Source organism: Sceloporus occidentalis, unplaced genomic scaffold (genome assembly GCF_023333645.1).
Source record: "Sceloporus occidentalis isolate IW3139 unplaced genomic scaffold, rSceOcc1.0.p SCAF_3, whole genome shotgun sequence".
Taxonomy (NCBI): Eukaryota; Metazoa; Chordata; class Lepidosauria; order Squamata; family Phrynosomatidae; genus Sceloporus; species Sceloporus occidentalis.
This window is the reverse complement of record NW_028316983.1, coordinates 232,039,441-232,061,501: the sequence shown is the minus strand read 5'-3', so window position 1 is coordinate 232,061,501 and position 22,061 is coordinate 232,039,441. Positions and strand designations below refer to the sequence as shown.

Below are 22,061 nucleotides of genomic sequence, written 5' to 3'. Positions count from 1 at the left end.
TAATGTAAACAGGGTAACTGTGTCATATTGCTAGCACCGTTCTTTGGTTCCAGACTGGATGGACACCTCTCTGTATGATTAGCTGTTTGCATAACTGACTCTTGTGGTTTGGGCTGATTTATAACCACACCCGGAAAATGAGGTTTCCTTTTTATGTGTTAGGTTCCATGATGTGCAATCAGGCCATAGCTTAGAAAAGCTATGGCACTTAACATTGGCCTAAATGATTCAATCAGCCCACAGTGTTTTGTTTTGTTTTCTAAAAAAAATCTGGAAACACTTTAAATGAACTTAAATCTATTAGTGGCATTCTTTTTGTCAGTGTGCATGATGTAAAGAGGAAGCCACTTGGACATAAAAATACTGGAAAACGCTATGATTGATCATACCAAAAGACCATTTTAGCCTATTGTTTTGTTCATAATGTGGTAAGCAGATGTATATGGGATGCCCACAAGTTTCCCTTGGTGCCCAACAACCTGTATAGAGATACCTCTAATATTGGAGGTTAGGTATGTATGTATCACAACTATTAACTATTTATATTCTTCATGAATTTGTCTAATCATCTTTTAATAAGAAGCCTTTTAATATTTTAAGTTATGAACCATGGTGGCTAAATGGATCCTCCAGTACAGAGGCAATCTTCCTTTGAATACTAGATACTGAAAATATTAATGCATGTTTTTATTTTTGGTTTGGTCTTCCCAAAGATGAACAACTCTGGTTGGTTGTTGGTGGGAGTGGAATGATGAGTTACTCGGATTTTAGATTGATTCTGCAACCATACTCCATATATTCAGTTTGCAAACAACATGCATATCAGAGTGAATGTATGGCTGAAAAGTTGTTATTCAAAGTAGTTGTGGAAGGAAAGTCCACTTTTTAATAGGCGATAAGATTTCAAATGTGGTTGTTCTCCATTCCTCCTGCTGTGAGCCGGATACATTGTGAAAGCAACACTTGAACATTATAAGCTGATTTAGGTTTGTTTTTGTTTTCTTACTTGAGCTAGATGTCCAATAATGCTATTGTCATGGGTATTACTTTGCCTATTTAGAATACTAACTAAGGCTTACTTCATTTGTAGGTTTTCAACAAACTGTTGAGTTTGGCCAGCACTGCCTCATCCCAGAAGTTCCAGTCTCATATGTGGAGTCAGATGCTTGTTTCCACATATGGGTTTTTGAAATCCATCTCTAATGTGTCTGGCAAAGACATTCAGCCATTAATAAAGCAATGGGTGTATCCTTTTTTATTCTAGCTCTGGGCTAGTAATCATGATGAAGGTGAAAAGCAGCAATGCTTTGATCCTGTTATTGAATAAACCTGGAGCATGAGAAGCACTCTTAATTTTATTTCAAGACTTTCAAAGACTGAGATTTTCAAACAGTGCTCAAATTACTGTCACTCTTTTATAGGGATTAATAACAGTCCAGCTTGTTTAATTTTCAGTATTATGTTGTAGCAGAAACATTTTGTGGTAGTGTGCTCTGTTCAAAAGACACCAGGACTCTTTTTGCATTGAAGAACTTGAAGATAAGTAACCAGCCCTGGTTAAGAGGAAACCTGGTTAGCATTTAATAACAGTAGATGCCAGTGTCTGTGAAGTTGTAATCTAACACAAATTTAAGCTGTGAAACTGTTGGGTTGAATTCCAGAAGGTCATACTTTGGGTACTGGTGGCATGTGATCTTATCACCAAGTATTTTCAGAAATACATGTCAAATGGTGGAAAATTGTGCAGTCTGTAGCATTTTTCACCATGTGAATTCCAAACACACCAGCATGGTTTCAAAAGACGTATGCACTAGTAATTGAGTTTACTTCGGTAGTAGAGGAGACGTACTGAAGGTATGGATTCAGTTGGTAATCTGGTTGGCAGTCTGAACTTTTAGTAATATTTCAATTCACTTTGAAATTTCAAAAGACATAAGCACAGGTAGACAACAGACAAAAAGAAGCAATATCTGATATTTCCATAGGAGAGTATTCAGAATGGTGGATTTTAGATATAGGTCAGACCATATATATATATATATATATATATATATATATATATTTCTTTACAAGAAGAATCATGTTTCCCAATTATGGGTCCCCAAAATACCGTTATGGACTTCCATAAATGAAGCGCTATTTAGAAGTGAGAAAATGTCCTGTCATAAATGGCCAACTTACGACGATATTACGATAGTGGAAAGTGATCAAAGAAGACTGAAAACAGAAGAAGAACTGGTTGCCGATGAGTTTAAATGTAATTGGTTCCTATATAGACGTTTAAGAGAAAGGTTTTTGATAGATCAAAAGACGGAGGGCATAGGATCGAGTGATAATGAATTTGAAAGAATAATTAAAGAAGAAGGTAAACAAGAAATATCTCGAATCTATAAATTACTCTTAAAACTCGACTTGGAACAAGAAACAGTTAAAAAATGTATGATTGATTGGGCCAGGGACATAGGACAAGTTATACCAATGGAGCAATGGGAAAGGAACTGGAAGAAAAGAATGAAAATTACATCAAATTTGGGTCTTCGAGAAAACTTAATTAAAATGCAATATAGATGGCACCTTACCCCTCATGTATTATCAAAAATCAATAAAAATAATAATAATAAGTGCTGGAAGTGTGGAAAGGAGGAGGGAACGTATTACCATTGTTGGTGGCTGTGTGAAAAAGCACAAAGTTATTGGTCGGATATACATAGAGAAATGATAGAGATACTAAAAATTACATTTAGAAAAGACCCCAAACTCTATCTACTGTCCATGATAGATCAAACGGATGAGCTCGGAAAATTTGAAAAAGTGATCTTTTACATGACATCAGCAGCCAGAGTTTTATACGCGGGAACTTGGAAGGATACAAAAATTCCATCTGTAGAGCAATGGTTAATGAAGTTATACGACTACATGGAACTGGACTGTTTAACTCTAATGTTAAAGGGAAAAATAAAGAAGGACCTACTGAAGACATGGCAACTCTTTATAAATTACTTAAAACTTAAAAATGGGAAATATTCAACAATTCTATTTGATGAATGAATGGAAACTGACTCGATGATATCAGGAAAGGCAAGTGTTACTGATCTTATCACAAGGGAGTAAAAACTGTATTGAAATAGATAAATGAAGATAATTAAGACATTTTAATAGGATTCTTTCACTGTGAGATAGAAAATAAGTGTGGAAGAGGGCAGAAGAACCTTAGTATTGAAATATAAAGATAACAGGGAATTTAAGGAAGGGGAACAAAATAAGGTCAAACAAAATATTGTATACATAAATGTGTTAATGAAAGGTATAACAATCACACGAAATATGAAGACGTGTATAAATATGCTTTCTTTTTTTATCTTTTTTGGATGGAAAATTAATAAAGAATATTTAAAAAAAAAAAATCATGTTTCCATAAAGTTCTATATGGTGGATAGAGGAACCTTAAAAAGGGCCATCCATTGTAAATATACACATCAATGATCAGTTTGGTAGCAGCAGTGCATAAACCTTTTTTTAAAAAACATTATTTCACTTCACTTCCAAACTCCTGAATAAAGACTGTACAAGACTTAAGGAATACAAGACTTAAAGCAGGAAGAGTTCATTAGTGAAAGTCAGTCCCATGTAATCATTACTTTAGTCTTTAATTTGAAGTATGCATTATATAGCTTTGAAAAAATCAACTTTTTCGTCTCTGGATGGTGTGTAGGACCAATGCACGATGTAGGATATCTCTCCTCATGCCACTCTAAAAGCATGGAATCTTCGGCTGTTTTCACTGCTGATTCCTCTGTTCCTCCTTCGGTTTTTTAAATCTTGTTTTGCCAGCCCTAGAACTATTTGGGTCCCTTCCTTCTTATTCTAGCTATTTCCACTTTCTCTTGTTGTTATCCTCATTTAAATTCCTGTCTTTACTTACATTTCAATTATTTACTCTTCACATTTTTGTATTTTAAAAGATTTTTCCCACTATCTTTTAATTACAGTGACTTCCATGTAGTTAATAGTTTAGCCTTTAATTTTAAATGTGCATTAGCTGGCTTTAACAAAATTTGACTTTTATTCTAGAGATGAAGATAGATTTAACCATTCCCTTTTTATACTAGAACAAACTAATTATACATAGACATTTATATAGTAATTATTATAAATACTCCTGATATTGTTCAAAGACAGCATGAAAGTTTGGAGGAGAACCTTAAGGACAAGTTCTAGCTTATTGTGGAAGGGGAGAGACTACTTTAGGAATAGGAACTGTTATTGAAGAATGCAGATCTTAAAATCTCTGTTTACATTGTATAGTCTTTCTAATTGTAATGATAGGCATTGTTCATTATGAACATTTTTGTTCACACCTGGTCATAGGGATATTGTTGTATTTCTGCAAACTTGGGGAATTGAATGTTCATGAGTGGCATATTTTTCCTATTCAGTTTGACAGAGATCAGAGTGGTGTGGTAAAATTTTATGGCAGTTTTGCATTTAATAGAAAAAGAAATGTACTTGAGTTAGAAATAAAACAGGATTATACATCTCCTGGAACGCAGAAATATGTGGTAAGTTTAGTTTTTTTCCACATCTTATTGAAATTTGTCAGTTATTACATATATGTGGTGATATTGTCATTGAATTTAGCGAGCATCTTGTTTAGTATTATAAGCTGTAAATGGCAGACTGGAGTTAGTGACCCATAATTACTTTGCATACTTTGTTGTTAAGTACTCTGCTTCATTCATATGGGTTAGGGATCCATGGGCCCTTTCCAGAAGGGCCTTTTGGTACGTACTGTGTATGTAGTAGGGTTGGCCGGGGGCGTCTCTTTCAGACGGCCCCAACCCTAATACGTACAAAATGATGGCGCCCATTCTACATGGGCGCCGCCATTAGGACATCACGACCGCGCCGCCTCCAAATGGGGCAGCGCGGATGTGACGTCCTGGTGCCGCGGAAAGACACCTGTGGTGTCCTTTCCGTGGCGCAGGAAGTTGCTCCGAAATGGAGCTCCTTCCTGGGTTTGTGGCGCTGGCGCAGCCTTTACACAGCTGCGCCAGCATCACAAAAGAGAAAGGGGCCAAGTGGCCCCTTTCTCCTTTCCCTGCCGCTGTTGGGGTGTCCTTGGGGCTTGAAGTCCCAAGGACACCCCCTTTCCAGGCCGCGGGAAGCGGCCTTTTGCAGCTTTCCGCAGCCTGGAAAAGCGGCAGATTGGGGCCTCAGGGCTGCCGCTGTGGCAGCTGAGGTCCCAATCTGTTGGGGAAAGGGGCGGGTACAGGCCGCCCCTTTGGGCGGTCTGTAACGCACCATAGTTACTTTAAAAACTTTGTTGCAAGTTATAAATATCTTGAGAGCCCCTTTATTAATTAATTTAAAAAGATTTATTAATATAAGCTATACAGCTGGCTGTGAAAGCCTGTGACTTCACATTTTACATGCAGTGTTGGATCACACTTGTAGGTAACATTTTTGTTTACTAATTTTCTGTCATTCCCAAAGTTTGAATCAGCTCTTGAAAAGTTTGATACAGGGATATATAAGTGGATGAATTCTTGCCTTCTTTGTTTGTAGTTTCCATGGCAAAAATGTTATATATAAAATGCAAAATAATGGGGAAATGGAGTTGTACCTAATATGCTTTGGTGAGCACAGAGGCTGTGTAGTGTAGTGGCTAGAATATTATATTTTTGTATGGAAATCCCAGATTGAAATGTCCACTTACCCCTAAAGTTTATTGAGGTAGCTCAGGCAAGCCAATTTCTATCAGTTTAGCCTCTGTAGTAAGAATGTCATTCAGATCTGTAAGTGTCAGATCTTGCTTTCCAATATATTAAGTAATTTGTATTGATTGTATCTTTAAAATGATTATTCTGATAATATTTTCCTTAGGGGCCTCTCAAGGTGACAGTACAAGAGCTTGATGGATCTTTTAACCACACACTTCAGATAGAAGAAAATAGCCTTAAACATGACATACCTTGTCACTCAAAGAGCAGGCGGTATGTTTTTGATCAGCTTTGTAATATGGTTTGTGAAAAATATACATATAATAACCGTTGCTTGCTTTCATATTTTCTGGGTCACTCCTGTTGGTTATGTCAGCAGCATGGAGATTCTTGCTTCCCATTTGGCACCATCAGAGATTTCATGCCATGCATGAGGCTCCTACAATTGGGCTCCTCCTAATGCCAGTATTCTCTTCCATTCTGATCTGAAGCTCCTAATATTGCTCCAACAGGCTGAAAATAAATTGTACTGTGGTAATACCACCATTGTAATACCAGAATATTACTTGTGTGAAAGTCTTTGTTCACTGAGACGTGGGCTTAAAACTCCAGCCTCAGGAATAAAAGTTTAGGGAGAGTTGAAAAATTCAGCTTTCATCTGATGGCTTAACCATGCTGGATACTGATTGCATTGAGTGGGTAAACAGTATGAGTAATGGGAGGCATTCATGAATCTACCAGGAAGTAGAAGGTATGGAACTTAACAGAGAAATAAATTCCTGAAAGGAGAATTGGCAAAAAATATTTGGAGACATCTGATTAAGTGAATTTTTGTTGGCTTACCTTAGCCACCGTTTCTCTTGCTTTTGTTAAAAAAATTATTCTGTAATTAAAGAATAATGGGGAAGACAGTAATTTTAATATACATGTTGTCTTTTTTAAAATGCAGAAATAAGAAGAAAAAGATTCCTCTAATGAATGGAGAAGAAGTGGACATGGATCTTTCTGCCATGGAGTAAGTTGATGCCTGAAAACACCTCTTCTGCAGAGGATTGTTCTGAGCATATACTAGTCCCAATCCAGCCTTCCATTCCGCCTGTCACTAAGGCATTGTTACTTGCCTGTTTAGATGTTCCCTCCTCTTTGTCTCGCCAAACAGCACTCTGCCAGCCAGCTCTGAACAGCATAATGTTTAGTGTGTTCTGGATGAGCGGCAGAGGGCAATTCAGCATTTTGGGATACCAAATAGTTCTATGGATCCTGCAGTTATCAATATGCTAATAATAGCATTCATATGGAAATAATGTCAGTGTGCTATAGATGATCTTTGTGATGAAGACTATTATGCAGCCTTAGAGTTGAGTAACAAAGACTGAGTAATCCCTGACTATTTTCCTGCTGTCTTCCTGAAATAGCTACATCAGTGACCTTGTAATAGAGGCATGAAATGTCTGCTCTAGCAGGCCACTTCTTATATTCTTTCTTAGCGCATGAAGGGAGAGAGAGGCTGAAGCCTCCTCCCACCCGCAAATACACTAAACATACAGTTATTACACATTACAAAAGTTCTGCTTTGCAAGCACTTCTATGCAGATATAAGCACAATCTAATACAGTGCGCCCTTGGCTTACGTGGGGATCCATTCCCCTCCCCCCTCCCCCCGTAAGCCAAATATTGCATTTGCTCGAGCCCCATTCAAGTGAATGGGGCTCGAGCACGTGGTGGCAAGGCGGCGCATACACGCCACGGGCACACACACTGTTCATTCGAATAGGACGCGTTGCCCCTTGTGCCCCGCACACGGCTCTACATGGCTTTTCACGTGAGCTCAAAGCCACGTATAGAGCGCCCGCTCAACAATGGTTCCTTTTCATCCTGGAGAGAAGTGACGAGTGGGGTTCCACAGGGCTCTGTCCTGGGCCCAGTGTTATTCAACATCTTTATCAATGACCTGGATGACAGAATTGGGAGTATACTTATCAAATTTGCAGATGACACCAAATTAGGAGGAATAGCTAATACCCCAGAGGACAGGACCAAGATTCAAAATGACCTGAATAGACTAGAAAGCTGGGCCACAGCTAACAAAATGAAATTCAACACGGAGAAATGTAAGGTATTGCACTTAGGGCGGAAAAATAAAATGCACAAATATAGGATGGGGGACACCTGGCTGAATGAAACTACGTGTGAAAGGGATCTAGGAGTCCAAGTAGACCACAGGTTGAACATGAGTCAACAGTGTGATGCGGCAGCTAAAAAGGCCAATGCAATTTTAGGCTGCATCAATGAAAGTATAGTGTCTAGATCAAGAGAAGTAATAGTGCCACTCTGTTCTGCTTTGGTCAGGCCCCACCTAGAATATTGTGTCCAGTTCTGGGTGCCACAATTCAGAAAGGACATTGAGAAACTGGAGCGTGTCCAAAGGAGGGCGACAAAAATGGTGAAGGGTCTGGAAACCATGTCCTATGAGGAACGACTTAGGGAGCTGGGGATGTTTAGCCTGGAGAAAAGAAGGTTAAGAGGTGATATGATAGCACTGTTTAAATATTTGAAGGGATGTCATATTGAGGAGGGAACAAGCTTGTTTTCTTCTGCTCCAGAGAACAGAACCCGGAACAATGGATGCAAGCTGCAGGAAAAGAGATTCTACCTCAACATTAGGAGGAACTTCCTGACAGTAAGGGCTGTTCGACAATGGAACACACTCCCTCACAGTGTAGTGGAGTCTCCTTCCTTGGAGGGCTTCAAACAGAGGCTGAATGGCCATCTGTCAGGGATGCTTTGATTTGGATTTCCTGCATGGCAGGGGGTTGGACTGGATGGCCCTAGTGGTCTCTTCCAACTCTACGATTCTATGATTCTATGAACGCAGGTGCACTGTATATAGATCACTAGGATTCACAATTTTAGGTACACACACTCATATATGCTGGGAAACTCCATATACAGTACATCTGCTGACTTACTTCAGGTAATAAGAATCCAGTTGTCACTTAAGTTCTTCTGGCAGACTTCCCATAGACAGGTGATTGGCCAATCTGTGAACAAAATGCTGGTCTAGCTATCTCATCCTTTATTCTGCTCCAGCACACTCTTCTTATGTTTTTAGATATAATGCCAAGCCAGAGTTTGACAGTTGGGAGCATCCCATGTGCTCATGCTCTTTCTCCATTCTGCTTTTATCTAATCATATTTTGCCACTATACTTGAATTGACCAATATGCATTGCAGCACAAGTCAAAACACAGGTTGAAGTAGGTTTGCAAGTTATGGTTTGGAGTAAAGATGCTGACTGCAGCTTCATGTTTGGATGTCATGGCAAAGTGTGGTTAATGAAATTTTAGAAGTGGAGAGAAGAAAGAAGAGGGTGCTTGGATTTCTGGGAATATTCCTCATAACCAAATAATAATTTGAACACTAATTTTATATTAAGTCATCAAAGAATCTTCCTATGTAGTTGATATTTGTTGCTTATGTTGTGCTGTTGGAGTGCATAGTGCTTTACAGAGTCCCAAGGTCCTTGCCCAATGGAAGCAATGCCAGAAGGGTGAAAGACATAAACAGGAAAACAGTATACAGTGGCTTCAGTTGTAGATGTTATGATTATAAGTATGTTATTGTTGTGTTGCTCCAACATGTTTCCAGCTTAAGGTGAACCTATCACAGAGTTCTTTTGACAATGTTTGTTAAGAGGGGGTTTGCTTTTGCCTTCCTCTCAGACTGTGAGAGTGTTGACTTGCCCTAGGTCATCTAGTGAATTTCCATGGCTGCACAGGGATTCGAACCCTGGTCTCCAAACTCATAGTCCCGTGCTCGAAGCATGTGTTTGCAATATATTTTTCTCCAGAAGTGCCTCCTTGGAAGAAGTTTTTGAAGTTTGAAGCAGACCTTAAGTTTGGTATCTTGGAAGGTACTGCCAATTTGTAAGCTACTCTGTTATATTGCAGATTGCATTGTTAGAGATACCATATTAAAGATAACTGAACTGTTATCTCTTGATTTTGCAGAGCAAGACAAAAAATACAGAATAAATTTTTAAGGGTTTTTTAATATCATATTTAGCAGCCGTCATGTTAAAATGTTACCATTAATCATGCCAGTTTGCTGCATTTTAAGCCTTAGTGCAAGTTTTGATAATCTCTTCTAGTGCTGATTCCCCCTTACTCTGGATAAGAATAGATCCGGACATGTCTGTGTTAAGAAAGGTAGAATTTGAACAGGCTGACTTCATGTGGCAGTATCAGCTCCGATATGAGAGAGATGTGGTTGCACAGGAGGAATCCATTTTGGCCCTCCAGAAGTTCCCCACTCCAGCATCACGGCTTGCGCTGACCGACATACTCGAACAAGAGCAGTGTTTCTACCGAGTGAGGATAATGGCATGCTTCTGTCTTGCAAAGGTGAGAAGTGGCCATGTCATGAGAAAGCTTTGTGAGAGTGTGACCCTGTTTCTAGAAATCTTCGAAGCAGCAAATTACAGTGTACAATTAGGTTGTTCATGAATAATCTAAGCAATTTCAGAAAATAGCAATAGCAAGTACATTTCTATACTGCTTATCAGTACACGCCAGCACTCCCTAAGCCCTGAATAGCTTGATATTGACTGTTGGGGTGGGGAAAAATACAAAAAAAAAAAAAAAAGAACAAAATACTATTGTCTTTAAAGCTTGAAAAGCTAAGGTTTATTTATTTTTCTCTTTTTTGAACAAATATAAGTATTCTATCTTTGGTTTAATAAAATAGCTAGTATGATGTTTCCAGGCTTACGGTTTGTTCCATGTCTTTGAGTCTCTTAAGTACATTGGCTTAATTTACACTACCTTGTCCTCCATGTATGGAAATAAAGAAGATCACACACCCCTCCATGTATATATTATCAACTGCAATGCAGAGAATTGCACAAATTGTTCTATATTCATGACAAGTAATTCATTTCTTTAGCATCTTAAAATAATTATGGGCACTTATCTATAATGATCATCATTGATTTGAGAAACAAAAATACACTTTACAGTTTCAAACCCTAAATATATTTTCACCTTTTAGTAATAGAATAAGATTTTAATCTTTGCTCCTTGACTGGTTCAGTATCCAGCCTTATAGATGTATTTACCAAGTATTTATAAATGATTGATGTGAAAAGAAAATTACATTATTTTTTTCAGTAAAAAGAAATTAGAAAAAAACCTTTCACAATGTAATTAAGATAACAGACAGTTGAAATAAGTTCCTTCATTTTTCATTAATCCTCAGGAACAAGATAAATTTTTAAAGACACTTTTACAGACAACCCAACTCCATGTCATTTTTGCTAGAAAATTCTTTTGGGGCCCTGGAAATCTGAGGAAGTCGTGAAATTTTCATACTGACTAAAAATCTGCTGACCTCCATGGTTCATTTGAGAGCAATGCAACACAGAGCTTTTAGTATATTAGTATAAAAAGAAGCAAGCGTTAGTACTAGAAAGCAGTCTATGATGAAGATAATATATTTCTGGCTAGCAGTAGGAAAGTAGTGTAGATATAAAGTAGAAATATTATATTTAATGGAACTTTGCATCAACAAGAAATGTGAACGGGTCACAGCTATAAATTCAGAAGTACTTTAAAATCAGTAGTTCATCTGGATCACACTGTGTTATTTTGCAGCTTCTAAATGCATGTTTTCAGTTCACCTATTTGCAAAAACAGACACAAACTCTCACTTAAAGTATGCATTCCAATGTGACCAGGCCTTTTTTTTTTTGTATAGGGTTTTTTGAGGGGGGGGGACTTTTGAGCTATTATCCAGATGAATGAGCTGTTAGTAAGGCACTGAAGTAGTGAGTCTAAAGGGGGAATAAATCTTCCTAAAACTTTCTGTGAGGTCTTACATCACAGAAAATGATAGCCTATGATCTCCTGCAGTGCTCTGTGGACAAATGTAACAAACATTAATTTCGTTAAGCCTTTATTAGTGTATAAAATAGACTTCTTAAATCAGGATGTTGGGCAAATTTTGCTTCAGTAAACCATTTATTACATTTGTTTCACTGCTATCTTTGCTTTTTGGCTATAGCTTTAAGCTAGATGGGATTCTGAATTGTCTATTCCTCTTTGGGTGGTCTTATGCTCCCAGGGTGGCTGGGGCATGTTTAAAATTTGCATTGAGGTTATTGGCAGGGTAAATTGAGGAAACTGGCAGTACTGATGCCTTTCCCATAACTAGCTTCTGTGGGGATAGATTATATGACTGTAACTACTGGGGAAGGGGGGATTCATCTGAAATGTAATTGGGAGGAAGACAATTAAAACCTGGTATTTATTGTGGAAGGATAATTAGTTGCAGATGAACTATAGATTAATAACTGTTTCCACATACTATAGATCAAATATATAGAGGCTATGGTGGTGAAAGGCTGTCTGAGTTTGCGGAATGTATTCATTTGGAGCTTTGGTTTTCAAACTGAGTTCACACTCCAGGATTTCTTGAAAGCCTTTTAGGTTCCTCAGTGACAAAATTGGTAATGTTAGAAAAGCAACTTGACAGCTGCTGTTTGCTCTTACCAAGATTTCCCTGCTATTCACAAGTAACCAGAAGTATTAAGTTTGATCTAAGCACAAAGCTTGACTTGGCACCCTACAAAAATTGATTGTAGGTACCAGGATGCCCCCCAAAATAATTTGTAGATGCACAAGAGCTACATAACAGGCAATGTAATGGTAGGAATATATGGAAAATAATGATTTAGAACATTTTAGTGGTCTATGGATCAGTGCTAGTCCATGATGCCAGTCTATGCAAGTTACCAGGAAAGACAAAAACAGTTGTAACACATGGACACAAATATGGTACCTGTACCTGGGACATTAGGGGGGGAAATGCTAGTCCCCCATGTCAGAAAGCCAAATTTATAGCAATCCTTTATTACATAATTACAGATCTTGCTTTCCTATTGGCGGGATACAAACGGGCAGGGGAAGACGTCTTGGAGGTGTATTCTGCTGAATACGGAGCCTCCAGACCGCCCACCCCGGGGGCGTGGCTCAGGAGATGGGGCTTCCACATGGGGGGCAGTGAAGACGCCTCACCTGGGGCCGTTTCTGACCCGCGGTTTCCAAACCGCCACCTCGGAGGACGCTGCAAAGAGAGAGGCAGCTTCCTCACGGGCGGCCAAAAACGGGGCTTTTTTTTTTCTTTGCCGGCTGGCGGATGCGCAGCTGCGCAGCTGCAGCGCTAAGCAGCGGCGGCAGAAAGCCTATGGGCACATTTAAAGTGCCCAAGCCCCTTTAAAACTTTTTTCCCCACTCTGCCCAAGAACAATAGTGGTCTCCTGCCAGCTGGTGATCAGCTGGTGTTGGCATCCTTGCCCGCTTGCACTTTGCCAGTGTCACCAGCATCATGGATGCCTCCTCTCCTTTGGTCCCCGCGCTCCTGCTGAATCTGCAATGCACAGCCACAGCTGTCGCCGCTGCCACCGCTGTCCCCCTGCCATCCCCCATCACCTCCCTTGTACATATGTAAATATTTACAGTTTTAGGGGTTTTTATTGTTAGGTGAAAATGGCACAGGAATGTGTGTAGGGGCTCACTTTAAAGTCCAAACTTTCCAAGCAGCGCATGCGTACATGTTGCTCTAGGGTTAGGGTTAGGGTTAGGGTTAGGGTTAGGGTTACGAGTCTTAAAATGCGCTGCAGCTGTGCTGCAGCTTCCACACCTGCATGGCAGCTGACGCTGCAATTAAAGCCTGACTGCAAACTGCGCATGTTCCAGGACCCCGACTCATTATGCGACGCAGCAGACACGGAGCTTTTAAATGGGCAACTTAAATTAGCGGCGTAGCAATTCTGGCGTACCAGTGCAGCAGCTTACAGACGGAGCTGCGCAGCTGCGCATCAAACGGAAAAGCAGCGGAGAAAAACAGCACCTTTTTAATGCCGCCTCTTCCCGCTTGGGGCGTGCGGGGGGCGTGTTCATGGCGGCATTCAGGTAAGGCCCGTCTGAAGGCTCTACCTTCATGACGTCATGAATACACCCCTTTTTGCCTGTCTGTATCCCGCCATTGTTGCGCTCTCTCTCTCTCTCTCTCTCTCTCTCTGTCACACACACACACACACACACACACACACACACACAGGTTTGAAAATAAATGTCATGAACAAAGGAGCTGGCTTTGAGTAAGGGATTGTGGGCCAAACTTTGCATTGTTGGTAATGTGGCTTCTCTTTCCATCCTTAATTATATAGATTGCAAATTTTATGGTGAGTACTTGGACAGGACCACCAGCTATGAAGTCTCTCTTCACTCGCATGTTCTGCTGTAAAAGTTGTCCAAACATTGTGAAAACCAATAACTTCATGAACTTTCAGAGCTACTTTCTGCAGAAGGTAAAAGGTCATCTGCTGTCTCACTGTATTTTTCTGAACATGATAGATTACCGTAGAAGAGCCAGGTTCAAGGGTGGAATAGAGTAGTGGATGCAAAAATAGAAAAACTTTAGCTATTGGATATATTTGCCAGAATAAAGGCAGTACTTTTTTAAAGATAAATAAATCTTTAGCCAGCAGTGAAAATAGTATGTAAAGGTCAGTGTCACATCTGTCTCAAGAAATACAGAGGTATCTTCCCCCTCACTCCCCCCCCAAAATAACTTAAAGAAATCAAGGCTTTTGGGAGAGCATGATGTTATGCTGGAAGATTAATAAAATGGTAGTCTTTTCCCCTCGTTCTTTTATGACTCATGAAGCACCCCAGGAGATCCACAATGCTGCCCCTCAACTTCTCATTTAAAAAAAAAAAAATCCAGACCAATTTTTGGGCAGTTTGTCACCTCTACATTACCAAAATCCACTACCTCCTGCCTGCAAATGAGGTTGTTTAACTCACCTGTTCTCATGTAACTACGTAAGCTATGCTGATAAAACAATCCAAATTGGCCAAAATGGCAACTGGTAGTGAGATCACATCTCTTCTGGTGCACACAGCATGCATGGGCATAGCCTATGTGTCATGGGGGTGAAAATTGGCCTTTCCCACCCATGACTTAATGGAATTAAGTACCTTGAGATGTAATGATGGCCAGCATGTTTGACCACTTTTCAAAATATTAAATAAATAAATGAGGTCATATCAGTAGCTATCAGTCATGATTACTAAGTGAAATGCTTATGTCTGGATGCAGCACATTACTGGCTACTGAATGCAAAATGTTGATGTCTGTTTCTGGGGTTTTGGGACAACTGTTGTAGAAAACCTATTGGACTAGTAGGATTTCTGTTCAGAACCTGCAGAGCAATTTTTGATATTTAATTCTCAGGTTTCTGTTCTACCACATTATCATCTGGATCCCATATTTTAATTTGTGTTCTTACATGACACCAATTTTACTGTTGGAGGGGATAACTAGTGAAATTCACTGGGCAGTGTGTCACAAGAAAGGTAGAACTAATGTTCCTTTTCACTGATTTTGTACCTGAATTATAGTAGTTCTTCATTAATCTTGATCTTTTTTCACAGACAATGCCTGTTGCGATGGCCTTGCTGAGAGATGTTCATAATTTGTGTCCTAAAGAGGTTTTGGCATTCATTCTAGACTTAATCAAGTACAATGACAATAGAAAAAACAAGGTAAAGCATTTTTTCACACATCAGTATTTTCTGTTTGCAGCTTTGTTATTCCCGTGATCAGCTTCACACCCTGGGAGTGATCCTTGGTCTGCCTTTGGTCCTCAATGCCAAAATGTGGCCAAAAATGCCTTTGCACAGGTTTGCGGCAGCTACCTGGGAAAGGAGATTTGGTCACAAACATCTACCACATATGATTGAATACCACTCTATGAGAAGTGTTCAGAAACTTCATCTAGTGCAAAATACAGTGTTCAAAATGTTGGCTGGGCTCTACTTCATGGAGCAGATGACTTAGACATTATGCAAGCTGCCTCAATTTTCAACTTATTTCTGCATACAAAGTAGATTTTTGGTGATTACCTGTGAACAAATCCTAAATGGTTTGGAGTGACATTATTTTCAGAAGCAACTTCTCCCACAGCAATCAGACCACTCTTAATTGTCACTGGAGTCCTTATTCCATGTTGCTTTGTCTTCGAAGATGTGATTGATCTGGATATGGAACAAGGCCTTATCACTGGTAGTGCCAAGGATGTGGAACAGCTTTTATCAGGAAGCCTGGCTGGCTGTTGTAGCTGAAAGCAGGATATAAATCAAGTAGTTAATACATTCCTTAGATTCATTCTTTCATCTAGGCTCATGTCTTTGTCTTCATTAAAGGCAGTGGCATTTATCCATACCTAAACAATGACAGTATTCTTAATTAAGGAAGCATGTTTTTTTTTGTGTGTGTGTGTATTGTGACTGTTGCTTTTTTAAAATGTTCCATTCTATGTTGCTTGTTATCTTAAGTTTTGATTTTGGAATACAGTTTTCAGACAACTATTATCGTGCTGAACTGATAGATGCATTAGCAAACTCTGTAACTCCTGCAGTCAGTGTGAATAATGAAGCCCGGACCCTGGACAATCTAAATCCGGATGTGCGCCTTATTCTTGAGGAAATTACTAGGTTCTTAAACATGGAAAAACTGCTACCCAGTTACAGACACACCATTACAGTCAGGTATGATACAAAAACATCTTGAATTTCTGCAAACATAAATCTGAAAAAAAGAAGGCAAATTCCATTTTGATTTTATGGAGTTTTTTTGTTTGTTTTACTACATCCTATTTTGTAGTTAATATTGATGGAGACATTCTGATCTTGCACAGTGTAGCTTTTAATTAGTTTGCACTATTGTCAATAAACACAAGAGCTAGTAGATAGAGGGGAGATTTAATAGGCGCCTAGAAAATCCTTCTATAAACACTGTTTTGAGGGGGGGAAAATGCCTCATTAGGCCTGTCTACAACAAGAACATTTGTATTACTTGAAATCACATCTCTATTTTCTTTTGATCTCAAATAACAAAAGGTTAGAGTGCATGGAGGTTTAATGTAGAGGAGCTAAAACATTCTTTGTATCTCGTGCAAATGCAGTTGTAGTACATGAGTCACTCCACACCCTGCACAAGGCAGTCCACATTGGTAAAGTACAGATGACTGGGGTGTAGGCCAGCAATAGAGAAGTGCCAAACATGGAACAACACACACAAGAGGGGAAGCAATGGAAGATACAAGAGACTAGATATTCTTAATACTTATGTAGATGTATATTTGCTTCTTAATTTTAGCTTAATATGGATTGGATCTTCTCATCTGGTTTATGTTATATTAGATAGTATACTGAAGAAAGTGAAGGGCCCAAGGCTTCTAAATCTTCAGAACTGTTCAGAACTGACTTCTTTCATTTATGTCACTCTTTTGCAAAAATCTTAGGCAGCTCAAGCTTATTATATTCATTTAGCACAATTTAGAAATTGTGATTTTCATCGTCAGATTGCTATGATGCTACAAAAATGGCTTGTTTTATGATAACAAATTCAGAATTTACAAAATATGTTTTTTTCTTTCTCTTCCTTGATATGCATAGCTGTTTGAATGCCATTCGTGTACTGCAGAAGAATGGACATGTTCCAAGTGACCCTGCAGTCTTCAAATCCTATGCAGAATATGGACACTTTGTGGATATACGAATAGCAGCTTTAGAAGCAGTCGTGGACTACACAAAAGGTTACAGGGTTTTTTATTTACCATTCAGTTCATGCCCATACAGACCTAAATTATCTTTATAAGTTTCTTATATTTGTATAAAGGCCTGTTCCCTGTTTTCTTTCCCAGTCTTCCAATATTATGTTAAACTTTCGAATTATCAACAGATACAGATTGGATTTGTACAGTACAGATGGGAACAGATCTTCTCTCTTAATAGCTAAGACCACTCTGGTAGGAACCATTGTTAGCCCCCTTTTTAAGATTGTTCCCAAGAGCATCCATTTCTTTCCTCTGACATGAATAAGTGACTATTGCAGTAAGTATCAATAGTAATCTCAGTTCTCCAATTGCTGGTCCTTACGCAACCAAAGCATCACTGTCACCCACAACAGGGAAGTATTAGTAGATATTGGGAGACTCCAGGCTTTGCAGAAGTAAGAAATATCTTTAGGGCAAAAATTGACAGGAAGTGGTAAAACACATCCAAGGAATCTAAGGACAACTGAGCTTAGTAGAGAGGGACTGCTCACAGACTGTTGTTGGATAGGGAATGGAATATTCTGAACAGGAATCCTCTATGCTGCAAGGTTGTTTGTTCATCCTATGGAGACTATAAAACACTGCATTTGGAGGCCAAACTATGAGACAGGAAGGGAGGAGATGAAGGAAGAAGGCAGATAGCTGCTGTTTGTGCAAAGAGAGTTCCAATGTTAGAAAGGATTTATTCTAAGAGAAGGAGGCATGAAAATTCTTATGTCTATTTGGTGAAGAAAAAGAAAGAGCAAGAAAGCCAGAAGAATGCTGGACAGGCATGTGTGTGTATGAGAGCAGATATCAGGGAAGTAATTCCAACTGTGCACTGGTAGGAGAGTTAAAGTTGAGAGGGAAAGGATGAACAGATGGAGTAGAGAGGGATAGGGTAGTGGGCAGAAGCCACCATCACATCATTTCCTTGAAATGGACATTTCTACCAGTATTAAGTCGCTGCAGTATCATACCAGGTTTTCTATTCATTGATCTTGCTTCAACTTTGTTATTCTTGGGGAAAGCACTTTACCAAACCAGTTGCATGTTCACATGGTCCTTCATGAAGAAACAACTTAAGAGTTTGACAGTAATTTTAATGTAATGAAAAACTTAATAGAATGGGGGTCTCGGGTATAGAGGGGTAGCTGGATCTGTATCCAAGTATCCAAAGGCAAACATCTTAGCCTAATTTAGTCTAGAATACCTATCATATGTTCTAGTCTAATGGTAAAAATGGAACATGTCCAGACTTGCCAAGGTTTTTGGTGCTATAGATTTGTGTGAAAAACACAAAAAGTAGCTCAGTTTCCTATCGCATAAATCTTCACCCTAATATTTGAAGGAAATTTATTCTACGTTGACTTGAATGCTGTAAGCATCTACATGTTAATGAGGATTTGATATTGATGTATTTTAAGGTGCACATGTGGTTCAGGGCCCATACTCTTGGGCATCACTTCCTGTGTGTAGTTTTAACCTTAGTCTTAGAATCATAGAGTTGGAAGAGACCACAAGGGCCATCCAGTCCAACCCCCTGTCATGCGAGAAATCTCAACAAAGCATAGTCCCAACACCAAACCACAATGCTATTCCTTCTATGCCTTCCACCTCCTTCATAAATGACTAATTGTATGTTAATTAGTGGTAACAATTTTACTGTAGCAAAATGCCAGCACAGATAATTTCTTCACCACCAATTGAATCATCAGGCTACTTAAATTCATAGAACATCAAATATATTTATTTAGTTAATTAAGTATAAAATATAAAATAATATATTAACAATATATTGTTATAATATTTTAAGCTTTCATTTTGAATACAGAGCAGGTACATTTCTACTGACTCCCACTCAGAACTGTTTATTGACCTTATCACTTGAGGTTTATGTGCATGAATGCTCAAGATGGTTGTCAGAACACCTATGAGAGTTTCCCCATCCGCAATGGAAATGAAGACAGTCAAAATTAAATTCGAGAAATATAAATAACCGTACCAATAAACAAGAGAGCCAGCATGATGTAGTGATTTGAGGGTTGGACTACAACTCCGGAGACCAGGGTTTGAATCCGTGCTCAGCCACGGAAACTCCTTGGGTGACCCTGAGCAAGTCACACACACAGCCTCAGAGGAAAAGAAAGACAAACATCCTCTGAACAAATTTTGCCAAGAAAAACGCTGTGATAAATTCACCTTAGGGTCAGTGTAAGTCCAAAACAACTTGAAGGCACACAACAACAACCAGTAAACAAACAAACAACGGTTGAGACAAAATCAGAGTATACCAAATCTTAAAATTTGAAGAATTCACCCTGTCTCAAAGTTATAATATAAATACAGAGTGCATCTCTTTTATGCTATTGCTATTTCCATAAAAACTATTTGATATATAGCTAGTTATTTTTGGATAGCTTTACTAATCACTTTTTATCTATAAGGGCCACCATCTTGTTTAATAGATCATACATTTTGTCTTTATAGTTGACCGAAGCTATGAGGAACTACAGTGGCTGCTTGATATGGTCCAGAATGATCCTGTGCCCTATGTCAGGTTAGTCTTTCTTACTGGGAATGGAATTTGTCTAATTTAGATTTACTTTTCTATCTTTCGTGTAAAAAGTAGATGTAAACATTTCTGTTACATGTCTTTTTGCAATAACCCCTTCCAAACTATCTTCTTAAAAGATTATTGACTTTGGTTATAAATAATCTTGTGAGTAGCTTATTTTTCCCCCTTTTAAATTCCAATTACTGTATATACTCGACTATAAGTCAACCTCATGTATAAGTCGAGGGCAGGTTTTGCGGACAAAATTATGGATTTTGCTATAACCCATGGATAAGTCGAGGGTAAAACTTAGGGGCATATAGCAAAGGATCTAAAGGACAAATCACAGCAAAACAATGTCAAAGATTTTTTAAAATTCCAGTAGACATAACTCTTTGTGCTTACTCTTAAGGCTGGATGGCTGAGAGAGTAGAGGGGATCAGTGCTTCCAGGACAGATTATACTCTTGCTTTTCACCAGGGGATGGTTCCTCCTTTTAAATAAGAGTTAAGACACAGTGCATACATTGACCCATGGATAAGTCGACTCAGTTTTTTTGGGGTCAATTTTTTGACCTAAATTTCTAGACTTATACATGAGTATATACAGTACTAGTTTGCTTTTTCTTCAGGAAATATGAATGGAGGGGCTAAGCAGAGGTCATTCACAGAAATTCTGAACTGCAGAAATTGAAATATATGCAATGTCTTTTTCTCATAGGACATAACAGCCTTTCCAGAATTGAAAAGAAAAATCTTTCACCAAATTGCCAGTAGTATTCTGTCACAATCTGAGTCAACATTGGAATCTATACTGGTTCCAGTGTAGAGCTCTGGGTAATTTGTAACTATTAAGCAAGAGGGCAGCATTCCTTCAGTTTCCTGGAAAATGAGAACAAAACCCTAAGCAAACCCCTAAGACTTCTGAAAGTGTAGGGAGGTTTGTATGCTTTTCCTAACAACTATCCACATTTCTTTGTGGACACCTCCCTTATACCTTTTTCAAACCTTTGCTATAGATGGAGGATCTTTAAAAATATGTTTCCTTCTTTTAAAAAAAAAGGGGGGGATTCACACTAGCCCAGTGTATCAGGGCCTTGTTATATTTGGATACTAAAGAAAATATAAATTGGTTTCCAGTCCGCAGCAAGGGGACAAAGATTATAAATGATGTATTTGTAGCTGGACATTTTGCCTGTTGATTTTGAGTTAGAGAGCTTACCAGTACAAGTCTGTACCCCTGGTGACCTGGATAATGACAACCTTTGAACACTGTAGCCTCTTTTCAGGTTTTTCCCTCCTGGTTTCTTTTCTTGTTATTTCCACTGACCATTATGGCCTCAGGGCTTTTCTCTAAAATGGCTATTTGATGCATTTTTAGAATCCTCTGTAAGCTCATTGAACTTGATTTCCAAAGAAGCTGTGAGCACCAAGGGACAAGTTTGACTTTATACAACCTTTTATTCCTAATATATGACTGCAGAGCCAAAAAAAGATTGGAGAAAATGCAAAACCTAGAAACAGAAAGGCCGTATTTTATATGGATTAAAAGCTGACTATTGCCCTCCTTTAGGCATAAGATATTGAACATGTTGACGAAGAACCCACCATTTACCAAGAACATGGAGTCTCCTTTGTGTAATGAAGCTCTAGTGGATCAGCTCTGGAAACTTATGAATTCAGGTTAATTTTTTTTATGAAAAAAAATGTTTGCCATTGTTAAGACATTGTTGTAATGCACCCCATGGTTGATCATGACCATTTTTATTTATTTGTTTGTTTATTTTATTTGTTTACTTTCAATATCATTTACAATATATACAATATATACAAGTTGCTTTGCTCATACAGATGTCTCCAATCATTTATATTTTGCATTTGTAAATTTTTCCTATCCATATTTTTAATATTCCCAATAGAATAAAAAGATTACATGTTATCAACAGATTTGTCCATAACCTTTCTGTTTCTCTATAATTATTACCAACAGCCCATATTTAAGTATTTTGTCCATTCCTTAGTACATTCTTCAAAAGCTTTTTTGTCCATGATCCTGATTTTTAGCATTTTTGTTGGTATATTTCCTTATATTATTGTGGGTTTTACATCATGAGATCTTTCTT

The 22,061-nt window shown here is 38.6% G+C and overlaps 1 protein-coding gene across 1 annotated transcript in view; it reads left to right on the top strand.

The window, feature by feature from the left end:
* TAF2 (TATA-box binding protein associated factor 2) overlaps positions 1-22,061 on the top strand; it is an 83,365-nt gene that overhangs the window by 31,689 nt on the left and 29,615 nt on the right. The window contains exons 12-22 of the mRNA XM_089517879.1: positions 1,091-1,245; positions 4,445-4,559; positions 5,884-5,993; positions 6,670-6,735; positions 9,871-10,123; positions 13,948-14,088; positions 15,218-15,328; positions 16,140-16,333; positions 17,243-17,382; positions 19,873-19,942; positions 21,512-21,621. Coding sequence (XP_089374005.1) covers positions 1,091-1,245; positions 4,445-4,559; positions 5,884-5,993; positions 6,670-6,735; positions 9,871-10,123; positions 13,948-14,088; positions 15,218-15,328; positions 16,140-16,333; positions 17,243-17,382; positions 19,873-19,942; positions 21,512-21,621 — 1,465 coding nt within the window. The remainder of the gene's footprint in view (positions 1-1,090; positions 1,246-4,444; positions 4,560-5,883; positions 5,994-6,669; positions 6,736-9,870; positions 10,124-13,947; positions 14,089-15,217; positions 15,329-16,139; positions 16,334-17,242; positions 17,383-19,872; positions 19,943-21,511; positions 21,622-22,061) is intronic.